Source organism: Candoia aspera, chromosome 1 (assembly GCF_035149785.1).
Source record: "Candoia aspera isolate rCanAsp1 chromosome 1, rCanAsp1.hap2, whole genome shotgun sequence".
NCBI lineage: Eukaryota > Metazoa > Chordata > Lepidosauria > Squamata > Boidae > Candoia > Candoia aspera.
This window is the reverse complement of record NC_086153.1, coordinates 251,540,279-251,558,596: the sequence shown is the minus strand read 5'-3', so window position 1 is coordinate 251,558,596 and position 18,318 is coordinate 251,540,279. Positions and strand designations below refer to the sequence as shown.

General features: G+C 39.9%; 1 protein-coding gene across 1 annotated transcript; it reads right to left on the bottom strand.

The window, feature by feature from the left end:
• Positions 1 to 1,858: 1,858 nt before the first annotated feature.
• Positions 1,859 to 16,870, bottom strand: LOC134487600 (NADH-cytochrome b5 reductase 2). The gene is made up of 9 exons (XM_063289492.1): positions 16,700 to 16,870; positions 15,012 to 15,158; positions 13,218 to 13,290; positions 10,492 to 10,598; positions 9,370 to 9,499; positions 6,684 to 6,767; positions 5,730 to 5,815; positions 4,846 to 4,945; positions 1,859 to 3,976 (listed from the first exon to the last, which is right to left on the bottom strand). Exons 1-9 carry the CDS (start codon positions 16,715 to 16,717, stop codon positions 3,804 to 3,806), a joined length of 918 nt encoding a protein of 305 aa, XP_063145562.1. The 5' UTR covers positions 16,718 to 16,870; the 3' UTR covers positions 1,859 to 3,803.
• Between the last annotated feature and the right edge of the window lie 1,448 nt (positions 16,871 to 18,318).

Below are 18,318 nucleotides of genomic sequence, written 5' to 3'. Positions count from 1 at the left end.
AAGTGATTCCTCGATGTATTAAATGTGTTCATTGTTTCAAAAGACAGTCATGATCAAGATGAGCATAACTTCTCATGACTGCATAGATGCAACCATTGCAGCTACCTTTGAAACAGCATGGAAATAATTTACCATTGCCTTTTTCTGAATCTTAAAATTTTTTTCCAGGCTAGTCTATATTCTTGGTATTCCCTGGTGTTTTCTCATCCAAGAACTAACCAGGTCTGGTCCTGCTTGGCTTTCAAAGCTGGACAATGTTAGCCAGGTGGTTCTACCAACTGATACACTCAGTTTTCTTGACCACTTTTACTGTAGTTGCAATGAGTATCACCTACCGAATAGTAGAAGCTCTCAATATTTGATGAAGAAATCATTCCTATCCTCTATGCAGTCATTCTTGTCTTCCTCCCATTTTGCTAATTTTGAACTATACATGCAGTCTACAACAAGTACCCTTGTTATCAGGGCTACGCGGTGACAAGTTAACAAAAACTTACATTAGTTATTTGTATAAAATTTCATTATTCTAGTGTGGCAGACACTACGGAAGAGTTAGAGGTTATTGTGCTTTGTTCAAGGATTTAAGTGTGCCTATTAATTCATACAACACCAAAAGTGTGTCTTAACTACCTTAAATGTAACATATTCTACATTTTGTTTGACTTACAAATTCAAAAGAAACACACATAATAGCATATTGGTGTAGGCTTTCACAGCTGGCATCAGTGTAGCAGTGATGAGCTTTCAGGCTTGAATGGCCATGGTCTAGACCACAGACATTCATCCAGAAAGCTCATCACGGCTTCACACATAACAGCCTTGCAGATCAGTTTATTTTTGCCCTTATCATCTGAAAGCTTAAACACTCTTTGAAATATCCTATCAATTGGTTAATTGAAAGCATGAAAAACAAGGGACCACAAATGGCCACAGCTGGACTTCTTGCTCTGTCATTCTACTTAAAGGCATCTCCCAAATATCAAATTTTAACTGTATTTTGTTAAGTCACAGAAACAGAAAAATTCAATTTGAGAGAAGAGAACTAACCTCTTCATACTTTCCAGTTCTCAGTACCGAAATACAGACCTTCAAAATTCACAGCTGAATGCCAAGGTTTTGTTAAAATTTATGGCAACTCTTTTGGGAAGGGGAGGACAATTGATAGTTACATCTAATCCACCAAAATCTCCCTAATACTCTCTTGATTTGGAGTATCCAAGTTCACCTTCATCTTAATTCAGGGGGGAAAGATTAGTAATATTTCAGTGGTGTGCGAGAACAGAAGGTTTCCACATCAGGGGAATATTGTTAATAATTAGAATCTGACATGTTCTTCTTTCTTACCTCTAGCAGTAGTGCTCTATTGTCTGCTTCAGTTTCCTCTTGAAATGAGATGTCCTTGGGCACACCTCCACTCTGTTCTGTTTCAAAACTTATTTGGGTGGCAATCAGCAACTCTCTGAATATTTTTATGTGGAAATCTTTGCTGATCTATCTTAAGAGGCTTGTAACCTGTTGTGTGATGCAATCTTGATCATCTAAATGTCCTTATACATGTGTGCCACCTACTGGTGACAAAATTAAATTCCTTGTTTGCAAAATACATTCCCAATACAAGTTGTTGCTAACAAAAGTACAACCTTTAGTATATTCTTCCTGCAGAAGTATTCAACCTGAAGATATCAACAAATTCATACTGTGCTACCAACCCACCTTTCACTGTTAAGTGACAGGACTTTGGATGTTATAGTCAATGGTGACCTGCAGAGATTTGGCTCAATACCCATACAGAAGCCGTCCCTTTCAGACCTATGAGCCTTTTGAACTTTTATTGTTGTATAATTCTGGATTTAAAATATTGCATGTTCAAACATGTCAAGCTTTACTGTACAATTTTTTTAGAAAAACAGCTGTTGTATTACCAGCATGTGTACAGGTGTTCCCAGGAGCTGACACATGAGCAATGAAGCACATTTGGGCTACAAAGTAAAATACATTGGATCAGAGTATCTTTACATCAATAAATGGCAGGATTTTGATTTCTCTGCTGCATTATGACTATTTTGAATCCAGCTGAGGTATAAAGTTCTGCATGAGAACAATGGTTTTAAAATATAGTTTCCTTGCTTGCCTTCATTATTATCTAAATATCATTAAATGTTTCTGTGGAAAATGCTTACACTTCAAATGCTGGCACACAAGATTAGGTGATGTCAATCCTAGTAGTAGTTACAGCTATGAAGTTGGTATGTATAAAGCACATTTCCCTTTAGTAGCTTGGTTTGAAGTTTATGATAGGAAATAGTGCTATAATTTCATGCTTATTCTATTTTTTATTTTTTAATAATTTTTATTAAACTTTTAAACAAGAAGATTAAAAACACACAAAATAATATAAACTAAGAAAATAAAGAAGGGAAAACGAAGGAAATCAAAGAAAGAGCAGAAAGTGCAAGAAAAGGAGAAGTGTTAAAAATAGAAAAGAGAAGAAATATATAAGGCAGGAGCTTCCGATATTCTTCACAGCAGTTATAAGTACAATATATTTAACCCCTCTAACAATGCATCATATTACTCTTCTTTCTATAATCTGTCCTGTCTAATCATCAAAACCATAAATCACAAATTCATTTTTTTCATTTTTATGCAAAAAGTCATGGCTTCTAGTCATCTGTAAATGTAGGTAGTGTCATTAATCAAAGAAGTCAATTTATCAATTTCAGCAAAATGTGTCAGCTTCACCACCCATTCCTCCATAGTGGGTAGTGCTGAATCTCTCCATCTATAGGTGCATGCTTATTCTAAATGCGCATGCAAAACTGCATAGATTCAGAAGAAAAACATTTTGGAAAATTAGATGACACTTGACCACCATCTTTCCCACAAGAAATGCCATGCTAAATGCATCCCTCTCCAGTCAGAGACTGCGCATTAAAGAATTTCATCAATAGGATTTTGTCAGACCAAGGAAGGTGAGCATGTTTTCTCTCTAGGAATGGCTCAGTGTGCCATGAAAGTCAGCTGGAGTCATAACTTGGGGAGGGAGATCTGGACTTAAATTGGCTATTTAGAAGAGAACCCCCATCAGATTTTTTTGGGTCATGTTTTAAATAAACCAGAACTTGACTTTTTAATTATATGTTTTAAAAACTGCATGTCATAGTTTTTACATTTCCTACTTCATATTGGAGAGAAACTGAAGTCAGCTTCAGCAACTGGCCAGAAGAAGCTCCAAAGGCTGCAAAAAGGGGCTTCAGAGGTTGCAGGAAGCCACAGGCTCTCTACTTCTGTCCATTGCAACTCATTCTAACCAACTTGTTTCAAAAGCAGTTCACACTTTATACATTAATAATTGCAACAAGAAATATTACATGGAAATACAGAGCCCACAAAATATATCATTTTATTCAAGTGAGAAAAGGTTCATAAACCTTTATTAAGGCTGTGCAAAGTATTAGAAAGGGGTACTTTGCACAGAAAAGTGTCAGAAAAGTGTCCTTTTTCTGAAGGGTCAGCGCCTCTGAAGTCTTTCCCCAGCTATCTCTGCAATGTGTGTTCTTGCACAGACAACACTTTCCCCGGGGACTGCCAGCCAATCAAAGCAGTTGTACATGCACAAAACACATGCACACATTTGGAAAAACTCTTCAAAGTAGCTGTAGTGACCTTTCTAGAGGCCATGGTTGTTTTAATGCCTCAAGGAGGAACACTTCACTTACATCAACCCACTTTGTAAAGAGCACCTTCAAATGTTTTGCATAACCATAGTATCCATGACATTTCCTAATGAATTAACTTCAAGTTCAGTAAGCAAATGTGCTTTCTTTTCCATATCCCAGAAGCTCAAGACTGGGCTGACAGGCAAACTGAATCATGGGTGGAGGTCCACACATAAGAATCAAACTGTCTCCAGAGGGGAGAGGAAGATGGTCCTTTATCATGTCTGCAGTAACAAAGCCAGAACTATATTTCCATCCTGCAATAAAAATGAAGGAGAAAGCTTCATAGCTATGTCTAACAAATCAGAAAAGACCAGCTATGCATTACAGCATTTAATATATGTGCAAATAGAAGATAGCCCTGCACACACTCACTGTGCTGTCACCTAGAAGGGCTCCTCCATTCATTTCAAAGGAGGTTCAATCTAACTAAACTTCATTTCCTTTACTCTGAATGTTCTATCTCTATCTATCTATCTATCTATCTATCTATCTATCATCTATATAGTAAATAATTTCCTCATATCATACTGAAAATTTGACAGCAACTTTTGGAGATGCTGTCTCCAAAAAAGGAAACACATATGGCCAAGATTGTGTACCTCTGCTTCATAGCAACATTAGTATACCTTCAAAGACAGAATCATAAAATTAACCTGTTACTGACTTGTACAAACATAATTGCTTAATTACATAATTACTACTACTATTACTACTACTAGAAAGACTGCATTATAAACTGACAGTTTCCCATTATGTATCTTAGACTACCCTTCACCTTCCCACATTAAAAAAATGTGTATCACTAACTGTGATAGGTAATTTATTACTTAGAAATTACTGTACACCTCTCAAGTAATTTTCTATAAAGACTTAATATCTGATACTGTCCTACTCAAATGACACAGTTGTGTCATTTGAATAGGACAGTATCAGATATTATACATAATGGTAATAATTTCAGCCAGGAAAGGCAATTAATTCAAAAATTCAAACTCTAGTTTGGTAAAAGTGGTACATCGTATCAAGACAAATTTCTCACATGACTGCAATAGAGATACACACTATGCTTAAATTGGTTGCATACCAGAAGAGTTCATTTAGCCTTTGAGCAACAACAGCTTACCTTGAGGTGGTCTGTCCAAAGTGTACCACAATTTAAACTGGTCTGGGTGGTTTGCAGCTACATCTTCAAGCTCTGGTCTCAGTAATATATCTTGTTCTGTCTGCCAACCAAAAGTCAAATATCCATTCACAATTGAGCATGCAGGTTGACACACAGCCTACTGTTAGCATTTGTTTATGTTCTGACCTAGGATTCTAACTCTCTGGTATTCATCTATTCCCTTTGCTGTGGAAGGCTAGATGCCATATCCCTTAGCCCTTAGTACTGCAGCCCACACAACCTTGACTAGAAGTGAGTTATTCCCAAGTAGAGTGGCTAACATCATGGGCAATGTGGTTAGCATTAGATGTTAGCAATTCTGTAGAACCAGAAAACTACCATCACCACTAGGGATTTCATATATAGTATCTGGCACAACATCTTATGCTGGTTCTATCAATTAAACATGCAGTTTAGCGTTGGTCTGAATAATAATGTAGTAGGAATAACCCCTTTCTATTATATACATGTGGGTGGGGGAATTAATCTATGTCAGGGCCTGACTTGGCATATATCAGTCTTAAACTGGAGGTATATAAGAAGGTGAGGAGGCTACTCAATCTACAGTTCTTCATAGCCACCTCAGCACTCTCTCATCAGCCTCTTTGTGAAATCAAAAGCAGCCAGCTTTCCATGAGAGCCAGAAAGAGTATTTTTAATGTTTAATTTTCTCCACAGAGGAAGAGCTATGAACAAACCCTTCTGATGCACAGTTGGGAGGATGGCATAAATGTCCAAGCGACTGCTGGTGCCCCAGTTGCTTTTATAGTGATTGCACAAAAAGGAAAAGCAATTTTGTGATTGCACAAAAAGGAAAAGGACTACAAAACACAAAGTCAACCAACCTGATTAGCAAAAAGGAGATAACATTTCATATTATCAGTAGGGTCCCTTGTGATGTGGCGGATCAGTTGAAGCATGGGAGTAATTCCTATCAAATCAAAGCCAAGGCTCAGAATGAGGTAACGTTTTTCCATAACCCAGAAGTAGAGGCATAACATTTTGATACTACCCCTATCCTTGTCAAGTATAACACTAGGTGTGCATTTGTGTGAGCATGAAAGGGCTACAAAGCACAACAAATGTGTGCTTTTTAATACATCAGTGTAGGTGATTTAATTCTCCAAAATATATTTCTAAGAAAAGAAAATAGATGATAAATAAATCAGTCATTCCTGAGATTCAGAAATATTACTTAATACTTTCTCCAACAGGATATCTCTGTTTTCGGTGACTGGGAAGTGCTCCTCTTTTTATATTAAATGATTCAGTTCTGCAGTACTTATTTAACTTTACATTCAGCTTCTGAGCTACAGGTAGGGTTCATGGCCAGAGACAGAATATTAGATTATATTCAACTATAAAAGACGATCAATAGAAAAGAAAAGGGGTCTTAATGATCTCAAAGAATGCCTAGGCTCATATAGAAATGTGGCTTTTCAATAGCCTAAGTGCCAAATTGTCTAAACTTTATTTGTCATAATCAGCACTTTGAAATGGGTACAGAGACAGCTTATTAAGCAGTATTCTACACTAGGTTAAGTTCTCAAACACTTTTAAAAATAACTCCACATATGATTGTCTATATCAGAAGTCAATTAAGGCATCTGTCAGATAAGACATATCTGCTACTCCATGCTAAGCCTTGATCAGGTCTTCTGTGCTTATTCTTTTGTAGTAAAGGGGAGAATAATACATATTAGTTAGCTAAGTCTCTTATAGAACATACATCACAATCAGGAAGTTTATTTTTTAACATTTATTCAAGCCCCTCTATTCCCGAAACAAGGAATACCTACCTGTTCCCCCAGCAATCATCCCAAGGTGCTTAACAAACTTTATCCTTGCTTCAGACTTTTTATCCAATTTGATAGCAAATTTGCCTGCGTAAAATTACAAGCATCATTTCAAACAAAATTGAACCAATGCAAACCAATGTATACACTACTGTTTATTAAATCTGCAATATTATTTCAATTTCTGAGGGTGAAAACCTGTACAATGCTAAAGGCCTTCCCTCATATAAGCAGATTTAGGCTAGGTGTACATTTGGAACTAGCTTAACTATGGCTTGCTGAATAAGCTATAATTGCCTGAGCTCACACAAGACTAAACACTAATCCAAAAGTCTATAATCTGATCCCCAGAGCAGTTTACAGCTCCTGGAAGCTTTGATGTGACCTCTGTAACAATGCTACTAGATCTGAGCTGCAAGCATCTGAACCACCTTTAGATGGCAGCACAGAGTTATAATGTTCTGTAATTCTTTGCTGCCATCTAATGGTTGTTTGCATTTTTGCAGCTCAGATCTGATAGCTGGACCTAAGACCTCCAGGAGTTATTACCAAAATATGGTTAGTGTAAACAGAAAGGGAATTTTATTAAATTAGATGGTAATCATATTAATCACATTTAATTTTTATGACAGACCTGTCAGTGGGGCAGTCTTGCACAAGATTTGGGTTCATACAAGATATCTCTGGATTCAAGCTGCTGGACACCACTACACAAATTACTCAACACATGATGAAAAGTACAAAGTACAATCCACTGTGACCTACCCTTTGCTTGGGAAAGTATGATTTTATTGTAGCTCAATTTGAGCAGAAAAGCATTACTAAAGTTGTGAAACTATCCCCAGGAATAGCAACTACATGTAATTATTTCAATTATTTTTTTTATTAACAATGTACATATAAAAGGTGGTATTCATTAACAGCTGTGGGGGGGGAGAGAGTATGCTAAGTTGGAGATGTCCTAGGATGCATTCCAAATTCCCCTGGGGATCATTGTAGCTCAAATGGCTGTGAAGCACACACAAACAACCCAAAATTGACTGCATAGGCAAAAGATCTAAGACATGTTCCACTCATAACATGTTATATATCTCTCATCATCTGCCTATCGCCTTTATATATTCAAATGCAGCTGACCACATCAGTACTGAAGGAAGAAGTTCAAGCTGCACTGAAGGCATTGGCAAAAAACAAAGCTCCAGGAATTGATGGATTACCAAGTGAGATATTTCAACAAACAGATGCAACAGTGGACGCACTTACTCTTCTATGTCAAGAAGTCTGGAAGATAACAACCTGGCCAACTGACTGGAGGAGATCCATATTCATGCCCATTCCAAAGAAAGGAGATCAAACAGAATGTGGAAATTATCTAACAATTTCGTTGATTTCACACGCTAGCAAAATTTTGCTGAAATAATTCAACGACGTTTGCAGCCTTACATCGATAGAGAACTACCAGAAGTCCAGGCTGGATTTAGAAGAGGACGCGGTACAAGAGATATTGCTGATGTCAGATGGATCTTGGCTGAATGTAAAGAATACCAGAAAGATGTTTACCTATGTTTCATTGATTATGCAAAGGCATTTGACTGTGTGGACCATAACAAGTTATGGCTAATATTACAAAGAATGGGAATTCCAGAGCACTTAATTGTACTCATGCGGAACCTGTACACAGGTTCCGCATGTCATTAGAACAGAAAACAGTGACACCCAGTGGTTCAAAATTGGAAAAGGTGTGCAGCAAGTTGTATACTTTCACCCTGCTTATTCAATATGTACTCTGAACAAATAATTTGAGAAGCAGGAATGTACGAAGAGGAACGGGGTATCAGAATTGGTGGAAGACTCATTAACAACCTGCGATAGGCTTTGCTTGCTGGAAATGAAGAAGACTTGAAGTACTTGCTGATGAAGATCAAAGATTGTAGTCAGCAATACAGACTACACCTGAATGTGAAGAAGACGATTCTCACAAATGGACCAATAAACAATGTCACAATAAATGGAGAAGAAATTGAAGTCGTCAACAATTTCATTCTACTCGGATCAACGATCAATGCCAAGGGAAGTAATATTCAAGAAATCAAACGACGTATCGCGCTGGGAAAATCTGCCATCAAAGACCTGTCTAAAGTATTCAGAAGTAAAGACAACAGTTTAAAAACAAAGGTGCGTCTGACTCACGCCATGGTCTTCTCAATTGCCACATATGCCTGTGAAAGTTGGACATTAAAAAAGGAAGACAGAAGAAGAATTGATGCATTCGAATTATGGTGTTGGCGAAGATTACTGAAAATACCATGGACTGCCAGAAGAACAAACAAATCAGTTTTAGAAGAAATACAACCAGAATGTTCCCTAGAGGCAAAAATAACTAGGCTTAGACTCTCATACTTTGGGCACATCCTCAGGAAAGACCGATCACTTGAAAAGGACATCATGTTTGGTAAAGTCGAGGGCCAGCAGAAAAAAAGAAGACTTTCAATGCGATGGATTGATACAATTACCTCAACTATGGATGCAAACATTGGAACAGTCGGGCATATGGCACAAGACTGAACAGCATTTTGTTCTGTTATACATAGGGTCGCCATGAGTTGTAAATGACTCAACAGCAACTAACAACAACAACAACATCCATTAACCATTTTAAACATCTTGGGACTTTAAAATAAAATAGTACCTGATCCTTTGTATACCAGAAGCCCATTAGGCCCTCTGAAATCAATGGTATTACCAATCTTCATGTTGTCTAAGTACTGGGACATCTTTCCACCTTCCGGAAATTTGGGGTGAACATTTTTGTGGTAAACCTAGAAAGAATCCACACACATGCAATCATTGCACCATTTTACATTCAGGTGACAGTGGTCTGCACTGGAAAAAAAATATCCTATCCTCTATTGTTACATAAACCATGAATTAGAACCCAGAAAAAGCCTTGTTTCTCATGTTTATGCTCTGTAAAACGAATTCACTGCATTGCTGAGGGCAAATAATTTTATCCTCAATATGGTTACAAGAGTATTAACCAAGACAATTATTTTTGGCCAATTATGTATTTTTTTTACAGCTGTTTGTAGGCCCTATTTATAATACTTGTTTTAAAGCCCAAAATCGTTTGGGAGCAAGTTGCCTAAAATACCACCTTCTCCATACACATCTAGCTAAACTATAAGCTGATCTCTAGAGGTCCTTCTCTGAGGATCCTCACTACATATAGCAAGGCAGGGAAAGCTCTAATGAGAACGCTTTTTCAGCCATAGAACACTTTCCCCAGAGAAATTCACCTGAAGATACTTTAACAATCTCTTCATGGCAGGGAAAGAACTTTTTAATTAATCTTTTGAAGAACATGTACTCTAGCCTGAGCATCTTTGTTTATAAACCTGTCTTAAGTATAATTGTTTTATACTGTAGTGGGTTTTAATGTTAGATTTGTTCTGCGAGCTCTCAGAGAATGTGTGTCTCAAGGCAGAGACATAAATATGGTAAATAAAAATGAATAACTCCAAAAGCATTGTCAAGAGTGTGGGCAAGAAGGACTATTCACCCTGGGCCTCAAATTTCAGACATAAAATACCTGCTTTTTAAAAAAAAGTTAAAAAAATACTCAATTTCTGTCACACCCTGTCTTTTGATACCACCTACCTATAAATTATGGTGTATTGCTGTTTGTTTTTTTAACTTGACTTACTGATCTTCAGTTTCATATTATGTAACTGGAGTGTTAGGGGACAATTTATTTGAGAAATGTAGCAACTAAAACAGACCAAGTTACCTCATCAAAACAGCTTAAACCTACCTTTATTATTAAATCAACATAGCCTTTCACTTCATCACTAGAAACTGGAGTGTAAGCCCGAATCACAATGTTACCACCGACTTTGGCAGAAAGGTATACATGCTGGCCTAGAGAAAAATAGTTACCATTCCATTCTAAAGTTTATTATGGCATTAAAGAAGAAAGCAAACAATTTTGGATACCTTTCCAAACTGTCAGGCCCAGCCCAGGAACAACAAAGAGTCAGTCCATTCAAACTCCAGTTCTTTATTTGCTCACACCGTACAGACAGAATCTTGCCAGACTAAAGCTACTCTACCTAACCTAAGGGGAAATGACCTGGGAGACTTTAGGGCAGGGCTACCCTGAACCTCTTCGTTTTCCCACCGTTGCCTCCCAGACTGTGCCTCCGCTTATCCCCTCCACCTCCTTGGAATGTGCTCCCTCATTCCTGAGAACCAGCGGCACCGCCGAAATCCACCACACAAACTTAATGACATCTGCAAAATTGATTGGGAACATGGTTCTTCTCATCCCCAGACAGTAATGTCAGTTCTTACATATTAATTTAAGAAGGAAGGAGAATCTCCTGTAGTTGTGAAGATAAGCATGAAAATGTTGGATGGGGAGAAGTAAGTTCTAACTGAATGATAAGAAAATAATACCTAGAAATATACAAATCCCTGTGAACTGAAGACCCTGCAGGGGTGTGGATTGTCATCATTCAAACTTGTGAAAAAAGTAGAACAAGACCAAACAAAATGTAACATTAACTACATGACAGCGGTTACGAGGAAGTGTTAATCAACTACGGCAGCCTGAATGGTATCAGAACTATAGTGTTCAGGACTGGGGCTTAACCCTTCTCTCCTCCTGATTCTACCTCCTCTCTCAAGGGATCAGTTTGGCAGATACAGGGGCAGGTTAATGAGTATGTTAATAGGATTGCATCACAGTGGCATGCCTGTTGAAATAAAATACACATCCAACTGCAATCAAGCAATTAAACTTATACCTACTTTGGGCTGTTTCTGCCTTTTGCAAAAGTTAAGCATGACTCTACACCCTTAAGCCCTTCTAGACTGGACTAAGGAAAGATAAACAAAAGGAAGACCACCTTATGCCCTCCCCACCCCCAATCCAAAATACCTGAATGCCTACTACTGCAATAAGGCTAAAAGCAATCATTGTCAAAGCTACACAATACAAATGCTAGGATTCTACCTGAGATGGAATTCTTGGAGACTTATCACTTGTGCTAAAACATCTGCATGGGTTCCTAACCTGTTTCTGGCCCCAAATGCCGGTTTTTATCCTTGAAGCCAGACACAGCCAAAGGAATAGGCACTAATAAGTCCTTGTCATCTATGTCCTCACCATCCATGAGTCATGCAGAGCCTGGAAAAGCTATGACTGACAGCTACTTTAAAGCTGAAATCTTTTATTCTTCCTGGCTTTTAATGAGAGATGAGTTTTAAGTATGTGCCGGCTTCCAGCTGTAATTTCACTCCTATTGCATCTGTGTTGTACTTTCTGATTTTATTTTGTGATCTCTATTATTATATATTGAAGGGTAGTATATAAAGACCTACCATAAAAGAACTGTGCTAATTAGGCAAGTCAGACTGTGTGAAGCTCTAGTAAGCAAGTCATCTAACAGAGAATGGACAGAACTCTGGGCACAATATATTATACCGTAAGAAAGACAGGTTAAGGTATGTCCCTCACTGAATGTGGGTGGCAGAGCCATAGGAAAAGATGCCTGTGTTTGAGCACATACAGACACAAAAGCAATATAGCCGGATGGTTTTCAGCCATGCCCCACCCATATTTCCCAGAACTGCTAGATAAGCTGTTGTGCAGCACAATCGTAGGCACATTTAGTTAAAAATAGCCAACTCTGTTCCATAGGATTGCAACTTTGGTTGCTTCCTCTACAGTGTCACTGAATTCCAAGCATGTCTTAGGCCTTCACCACCTAGCTAAGAGAATTGCTGAATGAAGCAGTAAGTGGGTTGCTCCACCATGAGAAAGGACTGCCTATCTGAAGGATGATCATCACGTTCTTTCTATGCATTTAACCATGTGCCCCAAACTGACCCAGCTGTGCAGAGAGACACACAGGGAACCACTCTGCTACTCAGTATGATGTAGAGTGACTTCATAAGATATTGTGAATTAAGTTTCAGGCCTCAGCATCAACTGAGCATTATTAACTTGGACAACTACTAGTTTGAGAGCCAGTTTGGTGTAATGGTTAAGGCACCAAGCTAGAAACCAGGAGACCATGAGTTCTAGTCCCACCTTAGGCACAAAGCCAGCTGGGTGACCTTGGGCCAGTCACTCTCTCTCAGCCCTGGGAAGAAGCAGGCAATGGCAAGCCACTTCCAAAAAACCTTGCCAAGAAAACTTCAGGGACTTGTCCAGGCAGTCTCCAAGAATCTGACACAATTGAATGGATTAAAAAAAAAACCTGCTAGCTTAGCCTATAATGCTGACCTATACCTTTGAAAAGCAGTGTTATCTCTAAGATTCCTTACATAATATAGTATTTATTCTACAAGGTCTCAACATTAAAATCACGATTTCAAGGAAATAACTAATAAAAGATTTTGTGCAGTGCTGAAAAAATAACAGCTTCAATGTCAAACAAGTTTCACTAGAAGGGCTTTTCAGAGATTTTGAAGGGTGGGCACCAATGAAAGTGCTCTGCACCAGGAACTAATGAAGAATAAGGTCATGCTTACCTATAGGCAAGCCCAATATATGTTCTGGTGATGGAAGTGCAAATCGAAATCTCCTGGTATCATGGCTGATATCCTGTGAAAATGCAATCAGGGGAAGAACATTGGGTAATAAAGCATCACGATTTAAGACATTTTAAATCATGATTTAAGACATTTTCGTCACGACAGGCCTCACTTTCCATATGCTAAAAATATACAGTTGAGGAAGAAAAGGGACACCATAAATGATAAGGAGGAAATGAAGATACCAAAATGAATTTAGCCACAAAAAGGCAGAGAACATGAGACCTTTTGGGCGTTGGTTAATTCAGGGATCTCAAACATTCAGCTTGTGGCCACATGTGGCCTACTGAGGGTTTTTTGGTGCAACCTATGACCACTCACCCATCAGGCGCTGTTGTCTCAGCTTCTCCACCCATCCCCACTGTGTGCATTTAGCCATACCTGGCAGTCAGCATCTCAGTAGGATGACCCTACATCCTGTTACCATTTGTCCCAGATTTTCAAGCCCCAGGCACCCTTTTCCCACTGCCTTCTTCCACGCAGAGCTGGCTTCTCTCTCCCATAATGAATAGCTCTTTGCTCCTCCACCAGAGAGCCAGCTAGCCCAGCATTAGTGCAAGAGAGAAGCTGACGCCGCACAAGCTGGCAATGCGGGGCGGGTGGAGTGAAGCCTGAGCTGCAAAGTCATGCTGTAAGCAAGAAGATGGCAGCTGTCTAGGGGCCTCATAAAGGAGATAATATGGAGAAACGATGTCTGGCATTGCCTTTGCTTCTCCCCCAAAGCGTTGGCTTGTGCGCCTTCTGATTCTGCTTCCCTTGAATCAGCTAGTTTGGTTGCCCAACAATGACATGAAGAACCACAGCTGGAACTGCCAGAGGTGCTGCTGGGATAGACAGTGAGGTCAGTGGGAAACACAGGAAAACTAAATAAATATTCCAAAAATTTATATAATTTTATATGTTTTATTATTTAATTATTTTAGTGTCCCCCTATCATTCTCAAAAGTGTCCCAGTTTGGATGATATGGTCACCAGCCAATGGGAAACACAGCTGGTTGCCACAATAGGAATATGATGTTGAGTACATTGAGTATTCCATATAAAATTTTCAGTTTCAATTCAGTTTTAATATTTGTTGCCTTTTGCATGAGTTTGAATGCGGCCCACTTGTTAGCACATTTTATGTAATGTGGCACCCATATTCATTTAAGTTTGAGATCCTTGGGATAATCCCTTTCCTTTCTTTTTATGCCTCTATTAGATCAGTGCACAACCTCACAAAACCCAATGCACAATGCAGACAGTTGTGGGTTGGGAAAATCACTAGAGCACAAACTAGAACAGTATTCCTTAACCTCGGCCACTGGAAGGTGTGTGGCTGGCTGGGAAATTCTGGGAGTTGAAGTCCACACATTTTCTGGTGGCCAAGATTGAGAAACACTGAACTTGAACTTCAAGGGGTCTACTCTGCTTCTGCTGCAATATATGAGAGCTGCTCTTACCGAACATTATGCAATGTTCCAATGGCAGAATTGCCAAATAACTTGGCACGCTTATGGCCTTACAAGCACGGGGAAATAGATCTAAGCCAATTTCACATGATCAAATGTTAATGTTCCCGAGAAGATACAGTTCTGTATCAGAACACACATTTTCTATGCAAAAGGCCTCAGGTTCAACCCCTGCAATCTCTCATTTAAAAAATAAATATCCAACCTGGGACGTTGCTGTCACTCAGAGTGTTACAAAGCATCTTTATATATTCAAGTCAAAAAAGAACTAAAAGCTCACCTCTTTCTCTATCAAACACAATGGATATTTGATCATTGGATCCTGCAAGGTAACTGGATCTTTCTTTTTCTGAGATCCAATTATTTTATAAAGCAAAAAGAGGATTGATGGTACAACTGCAGCCACAGCGATCAAGATGGAAATATCCTAAAAGGAAAAAGAAAAAGCACAGGCATACAAAAAGAATGAAAACTTGGTTGTATGTGTTACAGCCTTAAGTCTCCACTGCAAAGCTGTGCTCCTTCACAGTCAGAACTGATCAGCTCTAAATCTACTGAGTAGGACCTGGATCCTCTATGAGGCAATGCTACGCATGCTAGCCGAGTTCTTAGCACTGCAGAGCTCCCTAACCCATCTAACTTGCTAAAGATTCATTTACTTTTTTGAAAAAATGAATGGGAGCTATTATGCTGTAAAGCAAAGCACCAGGTTCAGGAATAACCAGTATTTCCATAATGCCTGTGTGCACCCAAAAACATGCTTAGAAAACGAAACCTGTGTGACTGCTGCCCAGGTTTTTGCTCATCTGATATATGGAAGTTTGGTGCCTTGCTCTCAAAATCCCAAATGTGCCCGCTAAAAAGACGGGTGACCCATGAAGTAGGATATCCCTGAGAAAGAGCAACTTGTCTAAAAGTCATGAAATCTGCTTCATGACTAGGGAAAGGTTTGAGCCTTCAGTTTATCAGAGGCAAGGGGAGAATAAATTAACTATATGTGACTCTGAATAAATGAAAAGCATTCTTCTAATCCCCATTTGTCACTTTCCCATCTAAGAAATGCGAAACATGTCCTAGTGCTGATATACACAGCTATATAAACAAGTTAGTTCAGGTTACCAGCTTTTGAGAGACTAGGAGCAGGTATGGTTGCACTTTTTAATTACCACTTTATGTGCCAACTTTAATGTTTGTGCCCATGCTGGAAAACATAATTAATCAGCTGCATTATTTTGGATCATCAGAAGACAGATAAAGGAATAAATTACAATGGATGGGGGGGGTTGATGTTGGCAATCATACCCCACCACCCTAAACATAATTTATGGGGTTGGGAGGGGCCTCTTATGCCATAAACTTAAAACCTCTGCTCGATGCTGGAATCCAGATTTAAAAGTATCCGGGCTGCCTATGCCTACCCAGTGAGGAGATAGAAAAGCCCTCCACAGCTATCACATTGCTTTTATTGTCAGGGAACTTCTCCAAAGAGGCAGACAGAATCTGCCTTCCTGGAACTGTTAATAAATCCATTATTCTATAGTATATCCTACACTCGAGGTCTTCAGTGTGACGTTTCTTCCGGTACTTCAAAAGAAAACCTGCTGGAACGTTAGTACGGTAAACGGCGGATAAGATCGATCTTTTTATCACTCCTGTACAAGCCATGTTTGGCTGCAAGGAGCATTTCTGTACTGTATTCATTCGGGACAGGCCCTACGCCTTCTTCGTAAGCGCCGCAACAATCCATACCCCCACCTCGGCTCGCTACCCCTCACTGTGCGTGTGGGCGCCCGGGTGCCCGGCGAGGGACCGGGAGCGCTCCTCTCAGCGTTGCGGCGCCGCGAAAGATGGGGCTCTGCTGACTGGAAACTCCAAAGAGGGAGCGCCAACGAGCTTCTTCCAGCCGAAGGGAGCCGCGGCGGCGTTCGCTTCTCTCTTTCCAGCCACGCTCGCTTCGGTTTTGCTCACCAAACTGGTCGACTCCATGTCTCGGGGCAGCAATTCCTCCGCAGGCAAGAATGGGGGTGCGGGGGGTCCTCTCTCCCTCTTCCTTGCTCTTGAGACCTCGCAGCTTCTTCCCACAAGCTTACGCCTCCCGCAGCTTCGCCTGCTCGGAAGGGTAAAGGGCGCTTCTGGGGCTGGCTTGTGTCCCGCGTTTGCGACACCCGCCCGTTCGTGGCTTCCTCCAGGCGCGCACCTGTTACGCAAAAGGTACCAGAGGTAGGCGCCCATTGGGCGGCTGGGGGACAGCCTTTCTTGGTAGCCCCGAGGGTCGCCGGGCGCGGGACAGTGCTGGAAAGTGGGTCGCTTAGTTTTTTCTTTGGGTTTGGAGAGCGGGATTTTGCGGGGTTCCTAATTCAGTTAATTGTGTTGCCCACGGTAGGCCTTCCACTCCAGTTTTAGTATCCCGTGCCTCAGTGGCCTCAGTATGATGAAAAATTATGCCACTGATTTTCAGTGAGAGTGGTCAGAGGAGACTCCGTGGGCCACAAAGAAAGCCTCAGGTTGCCCACTGTTGCTCAATGCCAGTGTTTCTCAGCCTTGGCAGCTTGAAGATGTGTGGACTTCAACTCCCAGAGTTCCCCAGTCAGCTATGTTATGTTGAAGTCCACACATCTTCAAGCTGCCAAGGCTGAGAAACACTGCTCTGTACCCTCTTAATTTAGACAGAAGACCCACTGAACTCAGGTACTTGGAGGCAGTTTGTGGGTTGCATTTCAATGTAGGATTCTGCAGGATTTCTTAGGCTGTCTGCTTTCAAGGGCTCTTTGGTGCAAATTGGACAAAGCAGTGACCGTAGAAATCTGTGCCTTACAAAATAGAAACTTGGGGTGTAAATCCAATCAATGCATACATAAACTAAGTTTATTTCACATTTTAAAAGGAAGATGGATGCTTGGGATCTTGGGCCAGTAGAAAGAGGGGAAATGTAGAGCTGGGCAACACCTGGCCAACCTGGGGTGATCTGGAAAAAGCTAAGCACTGTCAAACGTTACTGTAATCAGAACTATAGGTGGATGGGAGATCACTGGAAAAACCCAGGGGTATGGAGGCAGCAAAGAATTATTTAAAAAATCTCAGGAGGTAATACCATTTGTGTATTAATGCCAATGGATGTGTCCATGGCATCAAGCTCAGCTTGGAGGAGTCTTTGTGTTTTTATGCACAGATTTGCATTATGATTCATAGAACTTGGTCTTGAGCATTCTGTTGAAGATATCATGCATTTGTTCTTAAAATGGTTTGTCCTAGCCTAGAAACAGAACATTTAAAATTGCCCAACAGGTTTAGCAGCCTGTACTAAATTGGTTTGAAGGTGAATTCCCTTCTAAATTATCCATCAGAGGAAATGCTACAAACGCAGGGAAACTTAAATTACCTACTTTAAATTTGATTTGACACTGATACTTTAAAAAACATCATGAAATTTTCATAGGGCTTTCTAAATATGAATTCTGCTTTTTTCAGTTCTCTCCTGTTCTCCATCTATCAAGGGACATCCATCCATCCTTAGGGTAGACATAGGTGGGACATTAATGGCTACAACTTGTATTTTTGAAAATAGATTATTCCAAAATTATTCCTTT

Coding starts and splice junctions, on each gene's coding strand:
- LOC134487600 (XM_063289492.1), bottom strand. Junction 13,291..15,011: donor TGTGTTTGATAGAGAAAGAG/GTGAGCTTTTAG, acceptor GCATTTTCACAG/GATATCAGCCATGATACCAG. Junction 3,977..4,845: donor TTTGGACAGACCACCTCAAG/GTAAGCTGTTGT, acceptor TTTTTATTGCAG/GATGGAAATATAGTTCTGGC.